The 25,942-nt window shown below is 59.5% G+C and overlaps 1 protein-coding gene across 1 annotated transcript in view; it reads right to left on the bottom strand.

Moving 5' to 3' along the window:
• Ptprn2 (protein tyrosine phosphatase receptor type N2) overlaps nt 1–25,942 on the bottom strand; it is a 794,381-nt gene that overhangs the window by 253,474 nt on the left and 514,965 nt on the right. Inside the window, exon 11 of the mRNA XM_077795880.1 lies at nt 11,584–11,648. Within this exon, the coding sequence (XP_077652006.1) occupies nt 11,584–11,648 (65 nt within the window). The remainder of the gene's footprint in view (nt 1–11,583; nt 11,649–25,942) is intronic.

Raw genomic sequence — 25,942 nt, 5'->3', positions numbered from 1 at the left:
GGTCGGTTTAGCGGCTGGCATGTGGAGACTGGCCTCCCTTGCTATGGCTGGACAGCCTCCTGGGAGTGTGGTCTGACCCCAGAGAGCGCCTAGACACACCTGCCCCATCTGCCCCGTGCTCGCCGCCCTCACTGCCCTGGCAGGCCTCTGTCACATCTGACTGACTGCTTGATGTGACCTAGGAAGAGGGCCCAGACACCGTCTTGTGGAGCTACTGAATAGAAAGAACCCAAGTTCAACGGGAACCCCCAGACTTGAGGACAGTCAGCAGTGTGGCTGACGGCGTCTCTGAACCTCTGGGTCATCAGAAGGGGGCTGTGTCTGGGGAGAAGATCTTTGCCGAGGTTACAAGGCACCACAGGGCCAGGGTGGGGCCTGACCCCACAGGTTCAAGACCAGCCTCAGCCACTGAGTGAGACCTGTATGAAAACAGAAGACACAAGAGGGCGGGAGGAACTCAGTGGTCAGCAACCTGGGCTCAATTTCAGGGGCCGAAAGAAAGAAGAGGAGAAGGTCAGAACACTGCCACAGAGAAGGACGGTCTTGGGAGGACACAGGGAGGAGTGGCCTTGAGCTCCAGTCCCCAGCACTGGGAGGCTGAGCACCCCTGTCTGACCCCCGGTCTGGGACCCTGTTGTGGCCCGAGAGTGGAGGGCACGACCCCACCCTGAGGCGTGTCAGACGCTGGCCTCCACATTGGCCTTGGGAAACCTTAGCACTGTCCAGTGCTTGGCAAAGCTCCTCCTTAGGAACCTCCGTTTCCTTTAGGCTCAGTGAAAAGGTTTGCACTCACTGGAGCCAGAGAGTCTTGTGTGACCGTAGCACTGGCCCATTGTCACCGACAAGAAAGGGAGGCGTGTGTGTGCACGCTGGCATATGAGTCACCCCAGCATCTAGCACTTTTAGACATAAGAGACCAGAACGTGGTTCCCATAATACACCAGTAGACCAGGCCACGGCACCCCAGAGCACACAGGGGCCAGGACACAGCACCCCAGGGCACACACGGGGCCAGGCCACGGCACCCCAGGGCACACACGGGGCCAGGCCACGGCACCCCAGGGCACACACGGGGCCAGGCCACGGCACCCCAGAGCACACAGGGGCCAGGCCACAGTACCCTGGAGCACACTGAAGGCAGGCCACGGCACCTGGGAGCACACTGAGGCCAGATCACAGCACCGTGAATCACACCTTCCTAGTTTCAGGCCACTCTGGTCATCCACATGGTGGGGTTCACTCTGACATCTGTGACTGCGGGTAATAGCCTCCTCCTCTTCAGCCCCTGGCCCAGGACTGTGTTATCCCTATTCTTTGGTTTTCAGTGCATTGCATTACAGGCGACTGGGGGTTCACGTTGACGCGCTCAGACACACAGTCTGGTGTCCTCCCCTGCGACCCTCTGGCATAGGGTTTGAGAAACTGCAGACACAGATGCCCTGAGAACAGCTGTCCCTGAGAGAAACTCGTCTTCCTATAGTAAACTCCGCGGGAGGGCATCCTGAGGCAGGCAGAGGAGGGACGCTCTCTAGGAGCCCGCTGGCTGGCCCTGCTCTCCAACATCTCCACTGCCCCCAGCGCCCTTCTTCCTGGGTTTTGCAGATAATGCTATGATGAAGCCCGACCTCTGTCCGACCTCCTGGATGCGTGCTCACCTCTCCGGTACCGCGCTGGGTGCACAAGGCATGTACTTAACGAATTGTTCTTCTCATCAGCCTACAATGTTCAGTCCCTGTGGTGCCTGTCGGGTCTGCGGAGGGTGTGTGTCGGGGCAGAAGCTGGCTTTAGATCCACGTAATAGACTTCATTATTTCTGGAGAGGCCGACTTGGCTGGGAAGGCCAACTGTCCCTGCAAGAGAAGAGCAAGGTCTGGCATGCCCAAAGAAGGGGGCTCAGTGCAGGCCAGCTGGTTCCAGACAGGACAGTGCGACCGTGACCTCAGGGCACTGCCAGTTGGTCTGGGTTTCCCCAAAAGATGCACTCAACCCCTAACCCCCAGCTCCCTCAAAGGTGGACTTGCTTGGAGAGGGGGTCTTCGCAGGAGTCGTGGGGCTACCATAGGCCTGCATCTGCCAAGACTGTGTCCTTCTGAGAAGAGGCACACTCTCAGAGGGAAGGTGTCCCTGTGACACAGGGAGAGTCTGGAGTGGTGCCTGTATAGGCCAAGGGCTGGCCAGGCTCTGTGGCCCCCAGAGGCTGGCGGACCCAGGAAGGTCCCCCAGGAATGCTGGAGGGAGCGAGGCCCTGGAGGCTGGACCTCTGCCTTCCATCAGGTGAGAAGAACTCTGTGGACCTTCTCCCTGAGGGCACTTGGTCGGCACCCCCAGGGCACTGATGCCCAGGACACCTCTGCCATGTTTTTGGGCAGCAGGAGCCCAGCAGCAATCCCTGGGCTCAGAGACACCAAGAACTTGTGAGGACCTTGGGAATAAGTAGGGACAGTCACATTTGAGTCCTGGGAACCAACTCAAGTCCCCAGGCCTGCAGAACAGGGTGAGGGAGCCACACTGTTCTGGGGTCACAGGGAATGACGTGGCTTTTCCGTGAAGTTCCTGTCTTCTGGGTGAGGACAGGGGCTGAAGGGCCCAGGAAGTGTGCCGTGGCATTCTGGTGTGGAGGGGACAAAGGGCTGGCCCTGTTGTGCCAGGGCTCTGTCATCCTGCACCCCTGGCGTATGTGGCCTCAGCTGAGGTGAGCACGTGTCTGGGGACTTCTGATGACATGCCCACAGCCCTGTGCAGGCTGCTCCGATGCCCCAGGCCCAGCTTTAAGGGGCTCCTCTCGGGGAGGCCCTCCCACCGGGGAGAGGCCACCACACCTTGGCGAGCAACGCAAGCCCAACTTCGGGGCCGAGCTCCTTCCTGTCTATTTTGACGTGGGAGTATTTTGAGCTGACGTTTGATGACATTTTATGTTGTGCTGCCCAGTTCCTTCGTCAGGATGAGAAAAACCTTGCTTTCTCACGCCCACGGCACCAGGCACAGGCGACGGTTTCCATTGGTGCTTGGAGATGGCTGGTCTGAAGGAGCAGAGGGGACAGCTTGGCTCCAGGAACAGGCAGCAGCAGTGCACCAGGCTGGTGTTGGAGAGGGTCCTCTGCTCTGCCAGGGACAGGAGGCTCTGCGGCCCAGGGCCAGGGCTCTGTTCCACTGTGGCTCTGGGCTGGGGAAAGGCGGTCTGAAGGCGGTAGGAACTTCGGTGTGAGAGCGCCGGGGCCAGGCGGCCTGCAGGCTGCCCGTAGCTCATGACCCTGCCCACTCCCGGGCAGCTCAGGGTGTCCCTGTGCACATCAGGCAGGATGCTGGGTGCCGGAGACACCATGATGACCAGGACACAGGTGGCCTCACTCCTGAACGCAGAGCTGAAAAGGCGGCAGAGACCAGCCCACGCTGCGGTGAAGCACCCAGGGAGGAGGGGACGGCTTCTGCACAGAGCAGGAGCTGGGCTGCTCGCACCCTGGGTCTCACACTCTTGGGGACCTTCCCAGCCCTGCTGAGCTGCGGCTGACCCTCGCAGCTGGACCACGGAAGGCGTGAGGCGTGAAGGTCTGCCACGTCCTGGAGGGCTCCCACGTAGAGGCCACCATTGGTCTCTCCTCCGACCTGTCCTGGGCTCCTTGGGGCAGAGGAGGCTCTGATGTGAAGTCTGGTGGCTGCAGGACCCGGCAGGAGCAGGGGAGGCCAGGGCCAGCAGCTGCTGTGGGTGTCCAGGTGATCACCTGTCTGTCGGGCCCACGTGCCCGCCCAGAGCCCAGTTCCAACCTAGAGCAAAAGGGCTTCTCAGCCAAAGGCCAGGAGGGGAGACCTGGACGTCTGAGCTGCAGAGGAGCGCGTGGGAACCAGACGCGGGATGGGGGCTGGCTGTGCCGGACCAGCCCCCGCTGCTGCTTCCCCATGCCATTGCCTGTGCCACACGTCGCCTCCAAGGGACAGAAGACGTGACGTCTGCAGAGAGGCTGCAGGAGGAGGCTCGGTTGCTGCAGCGGGCTGGGAGGCCTGGGCCACTGCTCCCATCACCGTCCGGCTGCTCTGAGAGCCGGCCCAAGCCTGGGGGGGGGGGGGAAGCTTCAGTGGGAAGGCCACCTGCTGGGCACCTCCACACTCTGTGAGGACAGGGGCCAGAGGCGGAGCCTGGGGCAGACTCCCCTGGACCACGAGCCAACCATGGCTGAGCGGGAGTCCCATGGCACATCTATGGAGCCCCCCAGCCTCAATGAGGCACTGTCCCAGGCCACCAAGGATGGCGCACCCTGTCCCTTTGAGCCAAGGGCACACCATGCTCATTTTCACACAGACCCGTTGAAAATGTTAGAAAAGGGCAAGGAAGCGGTGGGGGGAGGTGAGGTGGGGTTGCCACAGCCACCAGCGAACCCGGTGATTTCATTTTCCGTGACTATTTACTCTGATATTGAATAAAAATGGAATCTGTTGCTATGGCAACTGCCGCATCACACAGCCCCTCTCCTGACTTTAAGTCCCAGAACAGTATGGAAAAGGCGTTGATGAGCCCACGTGACGCGGGGAGCCCACGCCTTGAAGAGACCTCAGGGGAAAGGGATCCTTCGTAGGGAACTCCTGTTTGTCCACACACACGTGACCATGTCACATGTATTCACATGTGGTCTCTGCTCGAGAGGCCAGGTCGAGGACAGCTCAGGGGCGGAGGAAGGGACGTGCTGGGAGTGCCACTGCTGGGCACCGACCCACTCGGAGCTGTCCATCAAGTCCACTGTCTTTGCAGGGAGCTGACAGGGTGCAGGACTGCTCAAGGGCCTGGCCTTCCATCCACCCTGCTCTCCCTGGTCTTGGAAGGGCTGACCTGGAGCAGCCTGGGATGGACGGCCAGGGAGGTTATGTGATCCCATGCAGGTCTCCCTGTCCAGTGCAAATCAGGAGTACTTACAAGGAGCAGGCTGATTTTAGGACTCATGTGCTTTTGTGTTTAAGAGAAAAATGGTTTCTCCTCCCGAGGAGTGCAGATCAGGAGGGCGAGCACAGCAGGGAGGGACAGGCAGTGGCCTTACCCTGGCCTGGGCCCCTGGGCCTCCTTCATGTCCCAAGACCTGCAGAGGCTTGGCCACTGCTCCTGGACCATGCCAAGGAGGTGACTGGACCAGCTTCGGGCAGGCAAGCACTCGTCCCCTGAAACCTTCTCCATTCCGGCTGGGGACCAGGGTGTGCGGCCTGGTTTTCCCTGGCTCAGTGGTCTGGCCTGCACACTGGTTCTTGGACCAACCTGGACCAAGAGCAAGCCTGGTCAAGATGGAGTCCAATGCACACCTGTCCGAGGCCCCAGCCCTGGCTCTCTCCGGTGCCCCTGAGCACCTGTAACCAGGGCATCAGCACCATCTCACGCTCAGTCCCTGCCTCACTGCCACACCCCGGTGGCAACCCTGACCCCTGCCTCTTTCCAAATCCCCACACTTCTCCTCAGGGGGGGATGTCTGTCCTCCCATCCGACGCTCTTCCTGTCAGCCCAAAGGCACGTGGAGGCAGGCTCAGTGTGGCTGGGAGGGCTTCCCAGGGGAACATGGTTGACTTGCAGACATGGTGGCCTGGGAGAAGCCTATCACATGCCAGTACAAACATGCCACATGAAATACACCCGCTGCTTTGTGTATTTGCCATGCTCCAATAAAACATTGAACCGATGAAGAACAAGTGAGGTCCCACAAGCAGGCTGTCCCAGCTGTGTCGGCTGACAGGAGCAGCAGGTCACTGAGGCACACACCTGGGGGGAGCTGAGAGCCATAGCCAAGTAGGCATGACGCCTGGCAGTTTGGGTTGAAAGGTGACCCTGCTCAGAGATTAGGGTGGCTCCGGGTTTAGGGTTTAAGGTGGATCCTGCTGGGATTAGGGCAGATCCTGCTGCCTCAGGTGCCCACTCTTTTGGAGTTCCCCTTGAGTTCTCGAGGGGGTTTTGAGAGAATTGGTGCGCAGAGCCGGATGGAGGCAGGGTGTTCACTGAAGTGTGTGTAGAGTGTCGGTGAGAGTTCGGGAATAAAGAGTTGCTGTTTGAATCTACAAGGCTTTGTGGTGGCTCGGTGATTTTGTGCCCAGCCAGACTGCGGCAGGGGGAGCCCCAGCAGGACCACGGCCTGCTGCAAGTGGTCAGTGACTGACAGGCCGCTGTGGCCGGAGGCAGCTGATGTTAAGTTAACCAGATCCAGACTCGGGGATCCAGGAGGTGGGGGTCTGTCTCAGACCCAACGCCAGGTGGCCAGGAGTGGGCAGACCCTATTTTCTGTCCAAGTCTACACCCGAATCGCCCCTCTCCAGCTCCTCTGACCTGCACACGCGGCCGCCTTGCTCATCCACCCAAGGCCTGTCCCGCCTCTGCACACACCAGTGCTCCTTCTGAGCATCCCAGGAGGAGCCCTGGCAGGTCAGGTGTTCTGCCTCTCTAAGTGACCGTGCCCAGTGACCCACAGTGCCCTGGTGCTCACACCACAGGTAAGTGACACAGTGCTGCTCACACACGTGTGCACATCACCACCTGTCTCTGTAGACATGACCGCCAAGGAACTGGCAGGTGGAGGTGTGTGGGACCTCTCAGTTCCAGTCACAGCACCCTGAGAATCTACGCTGATGTCCAAGGAAGAAGTCAATTCAGAGGAGAGCTCCCAGATGCCAGCCTGTCCTGCCCGGTCCCTGCGACGCTGCCCTCCGGTGAGCAAGGACACTGCCGGCTGCTCAAGTGCAGAGCTCTGGGGCTGGTGAGGTCATCGCAGAGTTCCGTGTCACTGACTGTCATCGAGTGACTGGTTTCTGCCCACGGCGGGGGCTTCAGGTCAGCGGTGCCCTCACTGTGTTTCCCTCTGTCCTCACGTGGCGAACGGCCCTCTCCACCCGAGTCCCAGGACTGCGGCCAGGGGGGCAGAGGGTCGGGCGGAGTCCTATTCTGTTAGCAACAGATGCTCCTGCCCTGCTGCTTTCTCAAACTGCCGGCCCTGCCCACGGACACGCACAGAGACGCAGCACACCGTCTTTACTTAAGGAACAAGACTGCCTGCTGCCCATCGGCAGCGACACCCACCTGAAGAGGAGCCGTGGGGTGCCACAACAGCCCCCAGACAGGAGGGGCTGTGGTCTGTGTGTTCTCTGGGCTGGGAACCTCTCTGGGTCCCACCTGCCGGTCAGCACTCCCAACTGCTGGCCCTGCCCCGACCACCAGCCTGTACTCAGCCAGCTTGGCTGGCCGTCCCCACTGCACCAGAGACACAGCTCAACGGCCACCCTGCAGGCAGATGCAGCCTTCCTCTCTTCTCCTCTGGGGAATGTTGCTCTCGAGGTTCCCTCACCTGTGGGCAAGGTCCCTCTATGTCAGTCATCCCCTGGGCAAACCCAGACTCACCAGACCTGGTACCTGGGCAGTTGGGCAGGATGTGCATTTCCCCAAGCTGCATGACAGCAGCATGCAGGTGCGTGGCCTGCTGGGCCACCATGCTCCTGCCCATTCATTGTCTGAAGTCTACATTTAGCATCCACGTCCTCTCAGCAATCCCTGAGCAGCTGGATTTGGACTTTGAAGCTATGGAAAGCAGCAGAAGCACTCTGGGAAGATAGGAAGGGACATGGGGTCTGTGGGGGAGCAGAGTGGCCTTCTCAGGTGGTTTCCAGCGGGACTGTCGAGCGTCCCAGCCCCATCCAGCCACACACAGGCACATTCACAGGGCCACTGGGGACAGAGCAGGGCGGGCTCCCAGACCTTGGGGGCCTGTGGGAGTGGCATGCTCTTGGCCACGCAGCCCTTTCTCTGAGCAAAGCTTACACAGAGCTCAGGCTGCAGAGGCAGGAAGAGTGCGGAGCTGGAGGAGCAGGCCCACAGAAGAGGCTCCAACAGGGCTCTTCAGTGTCTGAAAGCTGTGCTGGCCCCATGCGCCCCAGGTAGGCAGGAGGTCTGCCTAGTGGGGAGCTCACTACCTGTGGCCGCTCTGTGGCTGGCCACGTGGGTCTGAGCCGCTCTTCCGAGGATTCGGAACCCGCTGCTCTGGGCTGTCCCTGCAGAGGTCTCGAACCTGCTGGGGCGATGCCAAGGCTCGGGGCCAGTCACCTTCACTGGCCAGCAGACGTGAGGCCCCCAAACCCTGCGGCCCTGTGCTCACGGCCACCGTCAGGGCCCAGAGCAAATCCTGGCTCCAGCTACCCATGTGGGGGCCGTGCCCATCAACCACCACCTGGAAAAATCACCCAGGTAGGTTTTCTCCCAGAATTTCAGCGTTTCATTGGGGTTATTATGATTTTCCTTTGGAGGACATGTGGATTTATTAATTTGAATAAAATGTGAATATTTCAATATGTCAGAAATCAAATTATGAAAGACATCAAAATGCCACCCATCTACTTGACGGCATGCACTGTAATCTGCTCATTCCCTTAAGTCTTGTTTGGATATTTCTATTTGGCTTAAAAGGTTTGAATTCTACTATTTGTCACCATAAGTGTGAATCACAAGTGCCAAGGAGAGAATCTGTAAGTGCTGCTAGATTTCCAGTAATCACACTGCTTTACACTCAGATTTAGGAATTAGAAGAAGTCTAGTACGTCTAGGAACCAGAACCGTCAAATCAGGGAATCAGGAGAAACGTACCACTGGGTTTTTAAATCTCTCAACTCGTGCCCTTTTCTTCATTCCAGGTCTGCTCCAAACCTGCCCACATCCCTCCCTCCATCCAGACTGGTCTGCACTGGGATTCGCCAGGTGGAAAGTTAAGTGGACATGCAGAGGTCCAGCTTCAGAGCCCACGGGAGGACGCCACATGGAAAAGGACAGGAGGGAAGAGGGCTGGTCTCCACCTGCCTGTGGGCCAGACACATGCCCGGAGACTGCCAACCAGACAGAGGTGGACCAGACTCTCACCAGGGGTGACACCTGCTCTAGGGTTGGGTCAGTCTCTGTCCCTCAAGTGGAAAGGCCAGTCTTCTGGTCACCTGGGGACCAGACAGCGGATAACTCCAGCCAGGACAGAAGGGAGAAACTGCTGCTATGACGGTGGGTCCGCCCGGGCCTTGCCTGCCCCTGTCAGAGGACCCTGGCCACAGGGTTCACTCAGCCTGGATTCACTCCTGGACACTGGGCAGCAGACCCACTGCAGTAAGAACCAGAGAGAGCCCTGCCCTGCTTCACTCCAGGGAGCTGGAGGTGCACAGGGTGAGGTCCCGGTTTCCTCTCAGAACGAATCCCCATCACCTGCACCGATGCTGGACTCTTCAGGCCCAGCACCTCCTACAACATGTTTGCAGGTAGGGAGCAGGGAAAGCCGGAACTGAGACCCACAGTAAGCCTAGGGCCTTGAAGAGCCACTCGCCTGCTGGGGAGTGGAGGGGAAGCCCACGCCCAGACCCAGCCACCTGTGGGGGGCAGGGACTTCAAGCTGGGAAGCTGACGGAGCAGGGGGTCCCCCGGGACAGCAGAGCAGGCGCAGAACTACACAGAAGCCCCACAGGAGACCCACACTCCCTGCTGAAGGCAGAGTCACAGTGACAAAGCCAAGTCCTCATAACCACACAAGAAATGAACTCCCTGGAGAGACTAGGATGCCACGGGCAAGCTGTAGAGACCCAGGATCAGGAGACAAGAAAAGAATGAAACTATAAAATAAATCGGTTACAGTTGATTCAGAAGATAAAAGAAGGCATCAAACCCATAATAAAAGCAGAAGACAACAGGAAACAAGAACAGATAGATTTGAAAAAAAATTAAACATGACACTTTTTTTTTTCTAGAAATGAAAAATATAATGATCAAGAAGGCATCTAACACTTGAATTTTATAACAGGTTAGACACAGAGCAAAGGGGGTTTGGGAGATCATGGAGGGAATGACCCACAGGGTAGCCCTAGAGATGAAGAGGTGCGGGGAGGGAGAGGGTCCAACACCTGCCTGGTCAGGAACTGCACCAGACAGAATATCTGTTGATGCTCACTGTGCCCAGGTGTCTGGTATCTGTTACCCCAGTGAACCTTCTGAGAGCCCCCGAAGTGGACACTGAGATTACTCCACTGGATGGCAGAGGAAACTGGGCCCCAAGGTCAGGCCCCAGGGACTGGAACTTGGCAGAGGAGCAGGAAGGGGTGTCCAAGTGCCTGGCGCTGGCCACCCTGCCGTGAGCCCTGGGACCTTGCCCGCCACGCTGTCGGCCTGCCCAGCCCTCCTCTGGACAGCACCTACTTCGTGCCAATAGAACACACTTTCCAGCCATGGCCGGGTTCCACGGGGCCCAGGTGCGGCCTCTCGCAGGAAGACTGGCAGTTCCGACTTTTCCCTGACGGGTGCACCAGCGCCCTTGGCCCTAATCAGCCTGGTTCACTCCCAGACACTGGACACCACTGCTCCTCCCGGAATGACCGGAACCTGAAACACTACTACCTGCTTGAGCAGGGCAGGGCCGGCGGTCGGCACGAACCTCCACACCCACAGGCAGCCATGTCTGCCCTCCACCACGGGCTGGCCCTCCCAGCCTCTGTCCTCTCTGTCACCGGCTGCAGGCCTCCCCGGGGACACGGACAGTTCCTGGGAGCCCCAAGACTTTCTTTCTCTCTCACCCTTCAATGGCTACTAAAGACAGAGCGAGCTGCCCAGTGGATGCCCGAATTAGCCCAGCCAGAGTGTCGGCACCGACGGCACCGTGACACTGGTGTCTGCCAGGCCCCAGGTGATCTCAGAGCACCTCACCAGCGCCGGCGTGCCCGCATCTGCCCCTCTGCGGCCGGGCATTCCAGCCCGCCCTGCGTGCGCTCCTCGGGGGCACAGGGCCTCGGTAGAGGAGCGCGGCCAATTAGGCGAGCTCTTCTTTCAAGAGCCCAAGACCCAGGGCTGGTGAAGAGGAGATGTCCCCACAGAAGCAGCCACTCTTCAAGTGGCTCCACAAGGACGTTTCCACCACGCGGCAGGGACACTCATAAGTAAGCGCTCCTTCACAGTTAATTATCTTTAATGGCAAGTGCTGTGGAATCTGAATCTCAAACCAAGGGCATAGATGGGTTTCAGTCCAGGCTGACTTACGAGTGGCCACATACCTCTCCTGAGGGGACCAAGTCTGCTGCTCCGGGAGCAGTTCGTCAGCTGCCCCGAGGCCGGGAGGGTGGCCATGAGGAGCAGGGAGCAGAGAGCAGCTTGCCCAGGAGCCAGCCTGGCCGTGCTGGACACAGGTGTCGGGGGACTTAAACCACACCATGAAGCACCGTGCTCATGTCTATCCCCAAATATGTCTTTAAATAATGAGAATCAAGTATGTCCCCCGACCCCCCGGGAGCCATGATTTCAGGGACCGCTCGTCCTCACCACTTCAGCAATTATGACACACGGGGAAGTAAGGCTCGTCTTCCGGTACCTTCTCTGCCTGGCTTATCTGTGACTGATCTCTCCTGGGAACACACCGTTACGACGCCGACGGCAACTTGCGACAATGCCAACTTTGCCACCACCTCCCGTCGGCATCTCCAGCCAAAGGGGGCCAATCACCAGCCACCCTTTCTCCCCGGCAGAGTGAGTCCAAGCACCACTCGCACTTGCTCCCCAGACGCCGCCAGACGCGACCCACACTGCCCACCAGAAGTGAGGATGCGCCTCACTCGACTCACCGGCCCGACTCCACTGTGAAGGATCCTCAGTCCAGAAGCCTTCTCCAGCTGGTCCTGGTTGTCAGCTGTTAGGAGAGATCAAGAAGCAGAGGGGTCAGCCGAGGGCAGGGTCCTGGGGCACACAGCCGAGCAGCCTCCTGTCCTAACAAGTCCCAGGTGGCTGCTGGGCCCCGAGGGGGAGATGCCCCAGGCCCCCATCCCGCTGGCTGCCCTGGCGAGCCCTGCCCGTGAGGGGTGGCGGTCAGAAGCCGTCTACTAGGATTCCACAGGACGCTGAGGGCTTGATAACACTGTAGGGAGTCCTGCTTTGAAAACCAGAGTCTTTTTAAAAATGAGGTAGTGTTATTAATTATGCCATCACTGGGGACAGTGTTCCAGTAGCTAGCGTCGTGTCACCTGCAGGCAGGGCTGCAAGTGTGCCCCCCACCCCCGTCACAACGCAGAGCCACCCAGTTCCCTCCTCAGGCCCCAGCGAGAAGCCAGCAGATGGCCCTGCCTGGCTCTGACGAGGACGACTTCCAGGGATGGGCCACCTCACTGCCAAGCCAGAGGACACGAGCTGTGGACACAATCAGCCGATGCAAACAGAAACGCCGTTACCCCAGGGCTGCAGCAGACCACTGCCCCACAGCGGGGGGCGCAGGGCACTGCCCTTGTGCCCCCCTCTGCAGAAGTCCTCTCTGACAAAGTCCCTGTCACTCTGGAAGTGGAAACTAGAAAAAGAGGGAACTGTACTGGAAACCCCATGAGTGGCCGGGTGGCCGAGAAGGGGCAGTCCCCTTCACTCTGTGACACTGCCACCTGAGTCCTGGTGGGGCAGCCACCTTCAGAGCCACACACTGCCACCCAGCTGCAGCCCTCCCCCGGGGCTGCCACCATCTAGGACAAAGTCTCCCCTTGAACAAACGGATGTCATGGTTTCCCCCAGGTGATCTCCCGGGCTCTGGAGGACCGCGGCCGCGTGGAAGTGGCTGGGCTGGAGCAGAAAGGCTCTGGGACAGGGGCGCACCAGGGCCGGGGGGGCACCGTGGAGGGAAGGGAGGACTTGTTCAGGCACACACGGCCACCAGTTTAACGGCCTCCTGCAACGAAGGAAGCATTGCCACTCCATGGCAAGCTATTTGGGGTGGGATGATAGTGAACTCTTAAATAGGCTTAGGAAGAGAAAGAGCATAAAAACGAATCAAAACTCCCCGGTGTGGCCACAGAGCAGGGACAGATTTCAGAGCCAGCTCAACAGCAAGGTGGGATGATCCAGTCGGGGCAGCGGCTTCTACTGGAGGCCAGGTGGCGAGTGCGCGCAGGGCCCCGTCTGAGCAGGAGGAGGGTGGTGGGCGGGGTGGCTGGGGCTACAGAAGCAGCCAGAGGGCAGAGTCCAGAGGACACAGGTCACTGTCACTGCTTCTGAAGGGTGGGATGGCCTCAACCCTGCCTGGAAGCCGACCTAGACTGAGAGGCAGCTGGAGGAAGTGGCCGAGGCAGCCGTCAGACCCTGTCACAGATCTGGTGCTCTGGGGGGCTTCGGGGGCTCCTTAACCTGCTATCCCAGGATTCCCTCTGGGCGTGTGTGCAAGAGTGGTTTTTGATGAATCAGTCTGAGATGATTCACTCAATACACAGAATGACCCGAGGGATCGCCAAGCATCGTTAGGGTTTCCTTGGCAGTGTGGGACCTCTTGGAGCTGAGGAACAGGGACACTGAGCCACATGGCTGACGCGGGCTCCCAGGCGGCCATGAGACCTGCAGGGCAGAGTCTGTCCCACCTGCCCGTTTCCAGGCCAGGGCCTGTGCGTCGGTGCTCAAACGCTTGGGTGGTTTTCCAACAGGCCCAGACGCATGTCTCTCGGTACTTGTGGCATGTCTGCAAACTGCCCCCACTGCTCCTCAACCCAGTTTGGTCAAAACCACCAGCAGTGCCGCAGACAACCTGACCGGGCGTTTGAGCACTATTGTTCTTAAAATACCCATGAGTTTCAAGTCAGGGGAGGGACTGGTTTGCTTCCTAAGTAACTCAAGGCTCAACTCCAAATAAAAATTGGAATAATAAAGTCCATACCACCAGTGAAAGGCTGGCAGTCACTAGAAGTTTTCCTTACCTAGCCCCCAGAATCACCTGGACCGCGGGTTTCAGCAGGTGCTTTGGAAACAGAACACCCACGTTCCACGGTAGTGCACCCAGACTAAGGCGGGTCTCTGTGCTCTAGGATCTGGCCATTGTGACCCTTGGCCTTCCCCTCACCAGGACCAGTGGCCAGCAGTCACGAACAGCGTCCCCAGGGGTTTCCTGGCAGGTGCTCCCTGAGGAGCAAGAGCTGAATGCGCGTGACAGGGTGTCACCGAGACCTGAATGCAGCACCCAGGGAGCCCTTTGTCAAAATAAAAGGAGAAGGCTGCAGGTGGAAAGTCCTGGGCCAACAGGGGGCTCCGTGGCAGCGTGAAAACACAGCGAGGGGGACACAGGCGGAGGTGGGAGGGTCCCAGGTGGTGGTGGGATGAGGCCGTTTGGTAATGGCAGGATGGGCCTGGCGAGGGCAGCCTATTACCTGGGAAATCAAAGTCAGCCACTGGGGATCCCCTCATTCAACCAGCGTCCCCAGGAGACCATGAATAGCTCCGCCCGCCCCCTGAGTGCCCACTCGGGCGTGTGGCTGGGAGGGAGGCGCTGTCTTGGGAGCGGCAGGGCAGTCCCCTGGCTGCGGCTGCCCTTGCACTCTGCTCTGTGCCCTGTGCTCCACATGCACAGGGGAGGCTGCAGCCGGGAGCTCCCCCCACCTCTGCACCCGTCAGGGCCTCTGGGTGCTTGTGTGTTGCACTGCTGGCCAACTGGCCTTCTGTTTCCAGCCTTAGAAGGACACAAGCTCACTAGAGCTGCTGTGTGTAAAAGGCCGACCAGAACAGCTCTAGGGGAGGAGAAGTTTATTTGGGGCTCATGGTTTCAGAAGTCTCAGTTCACAGACAGCAGACTGGGTTCCTCAGGTCTCAAGGTGAGGCTAAATATCATGGAGGAAGAATCTGGCGGAGGGAGGCGGCTCACGTGACGACCAGAAAGCCGAGAGAGACTGCGCTCCAGGATGCTCACACCCCGTCACCCCGAGGTCCTCCTCCAGCCCTAACACCTGCGCAGTGACCACCCAGGTAATCCCGCCGGGGGATGAATTCTGTGATTGGGTAAGACTCACAACCGAATCGGTCCTCCTCTGCACCTTCTGGCACTGTCCCACACGTGAGCTTTCGAGGGACACCTCACATCCAAACCCAACAGCTGCTGTTTCCAAAACCCCACGAGAGCAGAGCCTGCTCCTCGTTTCTGCCAGTGAGTTTCCCTCTGATGCTCTAAAGTCCCTGATAAAGCCACCCAGACGCTCCCCTAACAGAGGCCCTGCCACAGGCCACACAGGCTCCTCCTGAGACGTCGCCAGCCACACCCTCTGCCATTTCGAAGGTCCACAGAGGGAGCCTTCACAGTGCCTCAGTTTCCCTTATAAACCCCAACACTTGCTTGATGAGTGGCTGGAAGCTTAGGTAGGGCCCAGGCTCCTAGCACGGCCAACGGCGATCAGTGTGTCTTTGGGACTGCAGCTGCCTGATCTATCCCTGTGGAGAGCAGGCTGCACCTGCCCTAGTGACTCCACGGTGTGCACGACAGCAGCCCTCAGGCAGTATCTGCCCTGGGGGACCCCATGGTGTGTAGAACAGCAGTCCTCAGGCTGCACCGGCCCTAGTGTCTAGAAGGTGTGTAGGAAAGCAGCTCTCAGGCGGCACCTGCCCTGGAGACTCCATGGTGTGTAGAACAGCAGTCCTCAGGCTGTGCCTGCCCTAGTGACTCCATGGTGTGTAGAACAGCAGTCCTCAGGCTGTGCCTGCCCTAGTGACTCCATGGTGTATAGAACAGCAGTCCTCAGGCTGCGCCTGCACTAGTGACTCCATGGTGTGTAGAACAGCAGTCCTCAGGCTGCGCCTGCCCTAGTGACTCCATGGTGTGTAGAACAGCAGTCCTCAGGCTGCGCCTGCCCTAGTGACTCCATGGTGTGCAGAACAGCAGCTCTCAGGCTGTACCTGCCCTAGTGACTCCATGGTGTGTAGAACAGCAGTCCTCAGGTTTGCCTGCCCTAGTGACTCCATGGTGTGTAGAACAGCAGTCCTCAGGCTGCGCCTGCCCTAGTGACTCCATGGTGTGTAGGAGAGCAGTCCTCAGGCTGTACCTGCCCTAGTGACTCCATGGTGAACAGAACAGCAGTTCTAGGGCTGTGCCTGCCCTGAGTGACTGCATGGTGTACAGAACAGCAGCTCTCAGGCTGTGCCTGCCCTAGTGACTGCATGGTGTACAGAACAGCAGCTCTCAGGCTGTGCCTGCTCAGAGTGATTCCATTTCATAAAGCAGTAGTCTGTCTTAGCTATTCCCTTTTTAGTCCTAGTGCCAAGGTATAATGATTTTACACCTTGTTTGTACAAGTAAACAACCACCATCTGCCCAACACAATCATAAGGCACAAACTAATTGTGCTATTAAACGTAGCCACCTGTGATCTTATCAAATCAAATTGGAAGTGCAGGGATGCATGGGCTTACCAAATCCATATCTGAAACCCCAGGCTCATGAGCTCGTCCAACATGTCAGACTGCTGAATGAAGTCACCCCCTCACCTAAGCCCCATGAAAGGCAGATCCCCCAATACGGGACGTGGAGGTACCCTGATGCCATCATCTGGTCCTCATCATGAGCCTTGCCTGGGAAATTCACCCAGTGGACCTACCTCCAGTTTCCAGCTCAGTGCAGCCTCTCCTGCCCATGATGGCGATTCCCAGCCCCCTCCAGGGTGCACCTCAGCCGATGCCTCCTGCTGACCTCTGGAACCGCTGCCTGTCCTTAAGCCCCTCTCTGGCCCTGACAGCCAAGTGGCATTCTTTCTGCTCAGCCTCCTGAGCCCGGCAGCTGCTTTGATCCTTCCTACTGTCACCTACAGGCACCATCCCATAAAGTGCCACCCCTGGCTGTGTGGTACAGACACTTTACCTGTGGCTGCCTGGCTCTGGACTACCTGGTAACCTGCCAGTACCTGGTGACCTGCAGCTGCCGAGAGTGGTGCACCTGTGCGTTTACTGTTGCTCCAGAGTCTGCCGCTGTGGAAAGACAGCAATGGGTGGCGTAGGCTGAGGCATGGCCTGCTCTCCCCGTACGGCAGCCAGGGGTGCAAATCACAGAAGGTGCTATTGCTCACTGCTCTAAAATGCCAGCAATGGATCTGGTGCGGTGGTGCATGCCTCTGATCCCACGGCTCGGGAGGCTGAGGCAGGAAGACTGCGAGTTCAAAACCAGCCTCAGCAAAAGTGGGGCACTAAGCAACTCAGTGAGATCCTGTCTCTAAATAAAATACAAAATAGGGCTGGGGTGTGGCTCAGTGGTCGAGTGCCCCTGAGTGCAAGCCCCTGTACCCCCTCCCCTCAAAAGCAGTGACGGCAGGGCTCTATGCATGCACGGGCTTCCCCAGACCACACGCCAGCAGGGCGTCCCTCTGCCTCCCCCATGAGCTCCGAGCCTCCGTGGCTGCCCTCCTCCACACAGGCAGAGTGCTCCTGTGCCCCGGCCCCCTTGGCCCTTTCCTTGGGGTGCTGCCTCTGCTCCTAGCTGCTCCCTCAGCCTGGCCGCGGGGCACTCGGTGAACACTCTGCTGGTCCTGGCTGTCACCGCCAGCCCCCGTCAGGATTAGCCAGATGGAGCATGGCTGATGACGGCCCCTCCACCCGCCCCTCACTCGCTCACCCACTGGCTCACTCAGGCATGGCGTGTGCCAGGCACCGGGGCCCTGGTGGGGTGAACAGGTCTCCTTGTCATGGGGTGATTTCCGCCATCTGTCTGTGGACTGTGACAGGACGAGCAGGTGGGGCTGGGGGGTCTGTCCTGGGGGGTCTGTCCCGGCACGTGTGGTCTGTTGTGCCCAGTGTCCCCCTGGAAGAGTCCATGGGAGTCACTGGGTGTGCCTGCCTGTCTTTAGGCATGCAGGTCAGATGCAGCACCTGCCTGTGGCACCTGGGCTTCTCTCGTGACCTGAGCCCACCTTGCTCCCAGGGATCCCCTCTGGGCCTGTTAGAACTCCCCTGGCCATGCCGGTCGCCTGGCTCCCAGGGGTCCCCTCTGGGCCTGTTAGAACTCCCCTAGCCATGCCGGTCGCCTGGCTCCCAGGGGTCCCCTCTGGGCCTGTTGAAACTCCCCTGGCCATGCCGGTCACCTTGCTCCCAGGGGTCCCCTCTGGGCCTGTTGAAACTCCCCTGGCCATGCCGGTCACCTGGCTCCCAGGGGTCCCCTCTGGGCCTGTTGAAACTCCCCTGGCCATGCCGGTCGCCTTCTCCCAGGGGTCCCCTCTGGGCCTGTTGAAACTCTCCTGGCCATGCCGGTCGCCTGGCTCCCAGGGGTCCCCTCTGGGCCTGTTGAAACTCCCCTGGCCATGCCGGTCGCCTGGCTCCCAGGGGTCCCCTCTGGGCCTGTTGAAACTCCCCTGGCCATGCCGGTCACCTTGCTCCCAGGGGTCCCTCTGGGCCTGTTGAAACTCCCCTGGCCATGCCGGTCGCCTGGCTCCCAGGGGTCCCCTCTGGGCCTGTTGAAACTCCCCTGGCCATGCCGGTCGCCTGGCTCCCAGGGGTCCCCTCTGGGCCTGTTGAAACTCCCCTGGCCATGCCGGTCGCCTGGCTCCCAGGGGTCCCCTCTGGGCCTGTTGAAACTCCCCTGGCCATGCCGGTCACCTTGCTCCCAGGGGTCCCCTCTGGGCCTGTTGAAACTCCCCTGGCCATGCCGGTCACCTTGCTCCCAGGGGTCCCCTCTGGGCCTGTTGAAACTCCCCTGGCCATGCCGGTCGCCTGGCTCCCAGGGGTCCCCTCTGGGCCTGTTAGAACTCCCCTGGCCATGCCGGTCGCCTTGCTCCCAGGGGTCCCCTCTGGGCCTGTTAGAACTCCCCTGGCCATGCCGGTCGCCTGGCTCCCAGGGGTCCCCTCTGGGCCTGTTAGAACTCCCCTGGCCATGCCGGTCACCTGGCTCCCAGGGGTCCCCTCTGGGCCTGTTGAAACTCCCCTGGCCATGCCGGTCGCCTGGCTCCCAGGGGTCCCCTCTGGGCCTGTTGAAACTCCCCTGGCCATGCCGGTCACCAGATGGGGGGCACTGACTGCAAGCCCTCTCATTAACCAGCCACAAGCAGAGGCCGCAGTGGGCCCAGGAGCAGGTCTGTGGTGGAGCAGGGCTTCCCTCTGACCACAGTGCTCCCTCCTGCTAGAGGGCAGCAGCAGCAGCCAGACATCACGGTCCTGGTGACCTGGCCAGCACCACCAGTGGCTTTCCCAGAGGGAGTGGGAGGTCTGACCTGACACTCTGCTGCCTGAGGCCATGTGCCCCATGGCAGGTCACCCTGGGCTGCGATGGCCCCAGCACCCGACCCCCTGGTTCACGTCAGGACATGTCATGTTCTTCAGGAAGCCCAGCAGTGCCTGGAACAGAGGCCGGGAGGACGGTCCCCAGTGGACACCCCGCCTCCAAAGCCTGCTGGCCTGCTTCTCACTGGAGAAGCCTCTGGGAACTGGTGCCCGGTCCCACCCCACCTGCAGTCCTCCTGCCTGTGGAGGAGGGTGCTGGCCGTGGCGGGGAGCTCTGCTGTGGCCTACTGCCGCCCTGGGCGCCAGCTGCCCTCCTGTCGTGCCCCTTGCTCGACGTGGAAATCCCTCACCAGGAGGCGACGTGACTCTCCTGGTGAGTGAATGCTGCACAGCTGGCCCGGGCAGCTCGGCCTTCTGTGCCTCCGGTCCTCTGCCTCGCCCTTGGAGCTGGACTAGACCTACGGGAAGAGGAGCGGGAGTGCCCGGCCGCCCGGGGGTCTGCCCCTGCCCTCCTTGGCAGGCCCTGCTCCTCGGCCGGCTCAGCGGCGGGGCCCTTGGATGGCAGCGTCTCTGTGGCCTGCGGTGAGGCCGGAGGGTGTTCAGGTCGGGCGGCTCCTGCCGGCCGGCGCTCCTGGCTCTCACTGCTCCGCGAGCTCCGACACAAGGCTGCGTTGTTAGAGTCTCTCTGGGGCATTTTGAGGAGGGACAAGGAGGGAAAGCCTGGCCCAGCCAGATGTTCCTTGAGGTGCAGGTTATTTCTTAGTCAAGCACTGGACTCTGGGGGCCTTGAGAGCTGGCCAGCGGCCAGGAGGAGACGAGGGGAGGCTGCCTCGCTGGAGGCAGAGAGCAAGGAGAAAGGCATTTTTTTTTTTTTTTTATCTTTCTGGGAGACAAAAAGGGTTTCCAAACACAAAAAAGAAGCCCTTTAAAATTAAATTCACTAGATGAAGGATATGCAAATCACCTGAAGAAGCGGAACCGTAATGTACTCAACACTCTGCAATAGCCTATTTAATTAGTATTTTAATTTATCAGAATAATTCTTTGCACTTGACAATTTATGCAGCATTCCATATAATTAAGCACGTAGCGACAGCAGAGTGATTTCCTCCTCTCTTTATCCCGCTATTCTAACCTGCGAGAATGTGCAGAAGTCTCCTCTGTGATCTAAATCACAATGGGGCGACCTGGTGGCTTTGCTCCACGAGAAAGCCGAGCAGAGAGACATGGGTGGGCCTGTCCCCTGGGGACCCTGGCTGGGCTCTGGGTGGCACGGTCGGTGTCCCCTCCAGGGTGGAGCGCGGCTCCTGCACACCCGTGGGCCCAGCTGCCACTCAAGCAGTGGGGGAGGGGTCTGTGTCTACCTGGCCCCGCCTTGAACCCATGGGCCCCCACCCCGAGGGCCCCCTGACTCAAAGTGGCCTAGCGACATCAGGCTCCCTTGCTGTCCAGGGTCCTTAGGGACTCACCCTGTGCGTGACCCTCCTCTTCCAGTAGCCCCACCTCTCAAGTTTCCACCAGCGCCACGGGCAGAGTCCTGGCCTTCCAGACCTGGGACATTCCATACCAGACTGTGTCAGCTACTGCAGGAGCAAGAGTCCCTTCTCCATACCTCTCAGCCTCCAGGCCCCCACCTGCCCCAGGGCCTGTGTCCTGCTGCCCGCTCCTGGTCCTCGCTGGGACCTCGGGGAGCAGCCTGTGCCCTCCTGCTCTCCTCTCCAAGTCTGGCCCCCGCTCCCTGCTGGTCCTGCTCTTCTGAACCCCCATCTCCCTGTGGCAAGAGGCCACTTGGGAAATCACCCATCTCGCTCTTCCCATCTGGGGAATGCTGATCTCCCAGCCTCCATGAGACGCCCTCCACTGCGCCTCCACTCCCTGGGCAGCACACTTGGTCACTGTGCCCTGCGTCCAGCTGCTGCTTCCCACACAGAGCCGCACGGGACATGGTGTGGGTGCCCCAGGCACGTGTGGGCGGGCAGGCTGTCCTGGCTGCTGGGCTCTTGGTACTTGGGAATCCTGCCCTTCTGATGGCGTCCGCCCCGAGGTCCTGAGGCACAGCCTGCACAGGCCTCCACCCACACAGCGAATGGAAAAGCAGATCGTGCACCAGCAGATGAGGTGGAGCAGGCAGCCAAAGCTGTCAGATTGATGACACGCGGCGGAGGCCCGCCTGGAGCCCCAGGTGCTCAGCAGGGCTGGTGGGATTTCCATCCTCCAAATCCTGTGGCTAAATGCACTTCTTTTCTCTGTAAATGACCAAGCTCCAAGCAATTTGCTATAGCAATGGAAAATGGGCTCATACAATTACTCGCACATGCTTTTGCCTGGGTAAATAATGAAGCTGCCTGTAAACAATGACAGGTTTGTGACAATTGTCAGCATCAGAATGGACTATTTCCTGTCAGTCCCTACCATAATAAATACAATAATGATAGGTAGAGGTCAGGAGGGAGGGGTCTCACACTGTGCTGGTGACAGGGACATCATGAGATCCCAGAACCCTGCATGCGAGAAATAACTTCTGTGAGTCTCTCTGTCCAGGCCTGGACCCCACCTCGCTAGATCCCGTAGCCAAGGACAAGCACTTGGGCACCACGCCCCTCGTTCTGCCCGTGGACCCCCATGCTGGTCCACTTGCCCTGAGGACACGATGGCAGATGACTCTCCTGTGGGAGCAGGACAGAGCGTTGCAGACCTGGGTGGTGCAGGGTGGGCACATGGGCAGCAGCAGGGCTCCTGGCCCTCTAGGATGTTCAGAGTGCCACCACGTGCGTGAGCCCCAGAGCTGCCACACCAGCAGGTGGGGGGGACCCGCAGCTCCTCCCAACCCTCGGGGACCACTGTGTGCCTGGGTCCTCTGCCAACTGGGTCTGCACAGGACGCGTGGCACACGCCCCGGTCCCTGACTGCTGTCTCCCATGGGGTAAACGTCCGTCTGTCGTGGGCGCAGCCCGCCCAAGCTCTCTCCAGCTCTGTGGTCCCCTCAGTGTGGGACCGGCTCTCCACAGCTCCAGAGGTCTAGAAGACCCGTCTCACAAGCCCCCCGGGTCCCCTGGAGACCTCAGGACGCTGCCCCCAGAGGACGCTGCCCGCCAGGCCCCCTGCTTGCAGCCCACACAGGCTGTGCTCTCTCCAGCTCTGCCGGACAGTCACTCGCCACAACCTGCTTGGCTTAGATGGTCCTCACCGCTCACTGTCAACCCTGCATCTCAGGTCTCACGGGACGGCCTTCCTCCTCCTGACGAGAATCCCCCAGAACTGACCCAGATGCGGTTGTGGAGACTGGGCCCCGGCTCTGCTTGAGCACTTGGGGTACTCTGGGTGGTCTGGGGACTGCGATGTCCCCAGAGTCGTGTGTGCTGGAAGCCTGGTGCTCAGTGGGCTGCTGAGGAGCGAGACCCACAGGAGGTGGGCTGGTGGGAAGCCGCTGGTCACTGGCCCCCTGGTCAGTTCCCACATCAGCAAGGTGTTTCCTTTTATTTATTTATTTTTTGGGGAGGTACCAGGGATTGAACTCAGGGGAGCCCACCACTGAGCCACACCCCCAGCCCTGTTGTATTTTCTTCAGAGGCAGGTCTCACTGAGTCGCTGAGCGCCTGGCTTTTGCTGAGGCTGGCTCTGAACTCAGGATCCTCCTGGCTCAGCCTCCTGAGCTGCTGGGTCATAGGTGTGCGCCACTAACGAGGTGTTTTCGAGCAAGTCTGGACCCTGAATCTCCTGCTTCCTGTCTCACCAGGTGATCACTACCTGTGCTACCGCCACTTTGACACTCTCTTCCACTCTGGGCCCTCAGCAGAGGCTGAGCAGACGGGGCCGCCAGCCTGGACCCCCAGGCTCGACCCTCCCCCCCTGGTCAGCTAGACACACCTTTCTCCTTCACAAAGCCCTGCCTTCAGGTGCTGGTCTGGTGACAAGAAAGGAAACACCGAGGCCATCTCCGGTTCTAGGTTGAGGCCTGAACCCTCAGAAGCACAGACGTCCATCTTCCGGTGCCACCGTGGCTGCTGAGGTAGCCCAAAGGCCCTGTGTCCCCTGCTGGGTGCTGCAGAGCTTTCTCTGGGTGCTCTCAGCCACACGGTCGTGAGTCCAGGGGAAGAGTGCTCCTCTCCCAAGGAACAACCTGGGGGTGTTCGCCAGGGATGAGCTTCTCAGCCGTCATTTGGGACTCCTGGTAAAGGGACCGGCATTCCTGCAAGTGTCCCTGGGCTCTTGAACTCTCCTGACGTTTTCTCCTATCCTCCGAAGGCACCTTCCGCAGCAGTTCTTCAGGTCTGTTTCTGTCCCTGATTTCCTCCTCAGCCCTGTCAGATCTGCTCTAAACTCGTCTCTCAAGTTGAAGTTCTGATATGCTTCAGATTTTAGGAATTCTATTCTTTCACAGCTTCTGGCCCTTTTTAAGACTTTTGCCCTTTAGGTTGTACTGAGTTTCCGCTCACACTTTTGTGACTGCAGTAATCTGCGTGGATTCAAGTTCTAGGTCCAACGGTCGTGATCCCCGGCGTTCTCGTTCAGCTGACTTGCTCATGGTGCCTGGGGTCCACAGTTCTTGGAATTTTACCTGCGGGAATTCTTAGAGGTCAGAGATGAGAACCTGTGCTTCCTTCTTCCAGCATCTGGGGGCCCTGACGACGTGGGGACAGGTTTCTGTTTGTTTGGGTTTTGGTGCTGGGAGCTCAACCCTGAGCCACATCCCCAGCCTGGCTTCTTTTTATTTTGAGTCAGAGCCTCAATAAGTTGCTGAGCTGGCCTTGGACTTCTCCATCCTCCTGCCTCAGCCTCTGGGTCCCTGAGAGACAGGCAGGTGCCACGACCTCCAGCCTGGGAACATTTTACCTGAACTCTGCCCACCCAGTGGTGTGAGGCTGCACTGCTTTCCTGTGCACCAGTGCCCCGAGGACCAGCTCCCTCCCACCCCCAGGCAGTGACAGAACACAGGCAGCCCCCTTCTGGGCGCCGGGACAGCTGTGGGGTCTGTCTTCTGTGCACTGTCCTCCTCAGGTCCAGCTCCTGGGCCCTGGCTTTGTGTGGCAGAGCTCCATCAGCCCGGCCATGTGGGACATGCCCAGCTCTTGCCTCCCACTCCTCACAGGCCACACGGTCACAAAGGCTGATGTTCAAGTGCAACGGGGTTTGGGAAATGCTCTCGCGATGAAGGTGGACATCAGCGGTCCCAAGGAGCCCCGAGGTTCCTGCTCTGGCTCAGTTTGGGACTCCAGGATTTCCGTCACTGCTAGATACCCAGTGTCCACAGCCCCCGTTCCAGCATCTGGGACTGTTTCTGGACAGGGGTCAGTGCCTACCTCTTCCAGTGTCCGACAGCGACAGGACACCCAGGCAGCGTCCTGAAGAGCGTCCGTCCCACCCACTCGGCGCTGCACTCGTGGGAAAAGAACTGATTTCAGTTCAGTTGAGCAAAGCCTCACGAGAAGCGGACCCGAGGACAATCTGCTGACGCTGTGTGACACCGAGGGAGACGGCAAGCGCACCTGCTCAGGGGCCTCTGTCCCAGGCTGTCGGCCCCGACTGTGCCTTGGGTGGGACCCTGGACCAGAGGGCAGGACACTGCTCCTTGCACAGTGAGTGGCGTGGACACTGGTCTCTCCCTCGCCAGCCCTCGGCAGCGCCCTCCAGCCTCTGGCTCAGCTCTGCGAGGAGCAGCGCTCACCCAGGACAGCCTGGGCTCTGGAGGGCCGAGTCTGGGGTCAGCAGGGCACACCTGTGAGGCCAGGCTGGGTCCTTTGGGCCTCAGGCTCCTTTGTGGTCACCAGAAGAGGAGCCTTCATTTGGAAATGCTCTCCTTTGATTATCTTCTGTTCACAGGACAGACCTGAGGCCAGACTGGACGCTGACCTGGGAGTGTGGAGGTGGTCGCAGAGCTGTCCCGCTGAGGTGCAGGGCTCTCCGCCCGCGCCACACACGCCTGCCCAACACCACGGCCCTCCTGGGGAGGACACAGGAGCCAGAGGTCAGCTTGTTTCTGTAGTGCTGGGCTCTGGTCTCTCGCGTCCACTCTGACCTGGCCTGTCCAGGTCCTGTGTGAGGGGATGCGGGCACTCAGTAGGCAGAGAGTGGGGAAGGGCAAAGGTTGGTCCGCCAGCCCACGTCCCAGCTCACGAGGGCCTGCAGCCTGCTCTCCAGTCCTCCTGTGAACAACAAGACTGTCCCCCAGTCCCCCTGGGGAGCCTGCGGGTGGCGAGCGTGGAGCCCAGCCACAGGGTGGTAACGATGGCAGGCTGTGAAAGCCACATCAGCTCCAATTTCCAAGTCATTTTTCAAATTATTTTAATTAGATATTGTTTCAATCTCACTTACATTAATTTAATATCTGATATCAACATTTCAGCTTCCAATTTGCTCAAATGATTTTTTCCAGTCTGCCTGGTTGCCTGCAGTAATTTAAAATGCAATGTTTATCTTCAGCAATTTTCAACGCCTGGGTCCTGGGCAAACCGCTATGTTTGATATAAGTGACAGGAGGGGAGGCCCAAGGCCTGCATGGCACCTAGGGACATGGAAGCCTGTCACCATGTCACTCATCTCTGCACCTCCAGTGTGCAGGAGCCCAAGGCCAGGGCTCCAGGCAATACCATCAAGATCCCCGTGAGTCTCAGCAAGCACCCACGGTGGCCTTCCCAGTCAAAGGCAGATGGGAGTAAACAGAGACCTCGTGACACGTTTTCTGAGGTTTCACTGTGAGCTCCAAACTGCCCAAAGCCCACTCCCTCCTGGACACTGTCACAGTAGCTGCAGATGCTAAGTCTCCTTATGCTTTGTCCCTTTCTCTGGCATCAGCCCGGAGCCCAGAAAGACACCCCAGTTACCAGGGCAGCATGAAGCCAACCGGCACCCGGAGGAGGCTGCAGCCCCAGGACAAGGGCTCAGACCATAGGCGGCTACACCTGAGAGCTGGAGAGGGGACAGCCCTCAAGCCCCGGGGACAGCACGGGCCCAGAGTGGAGCCTGTCCACGGCAGAGATGCACAGTCAGGGCAGCAGGTGA

Source organism: Urocitellus parryii, chromosome 3 (assembly GCF_045843805.1).
Source record: "Urocitellus parryii isolate mUroPar1 chromosome 3, mUroPar1.hap1, whole genome shotgun sequence".
NCBI classification, from domain to species: domain Eukaryota; kingdom Metazoa; phylum Chordata; class Mammalia; order Rodentia; family Sciuridae; genus Urocitellus; species Urocitellus parryii.
The sequence above is the reverse complement of the archived record's forward strand: the minus strand, read 5'-3'. Positions and strand labels throughout refer to the sequence as shown.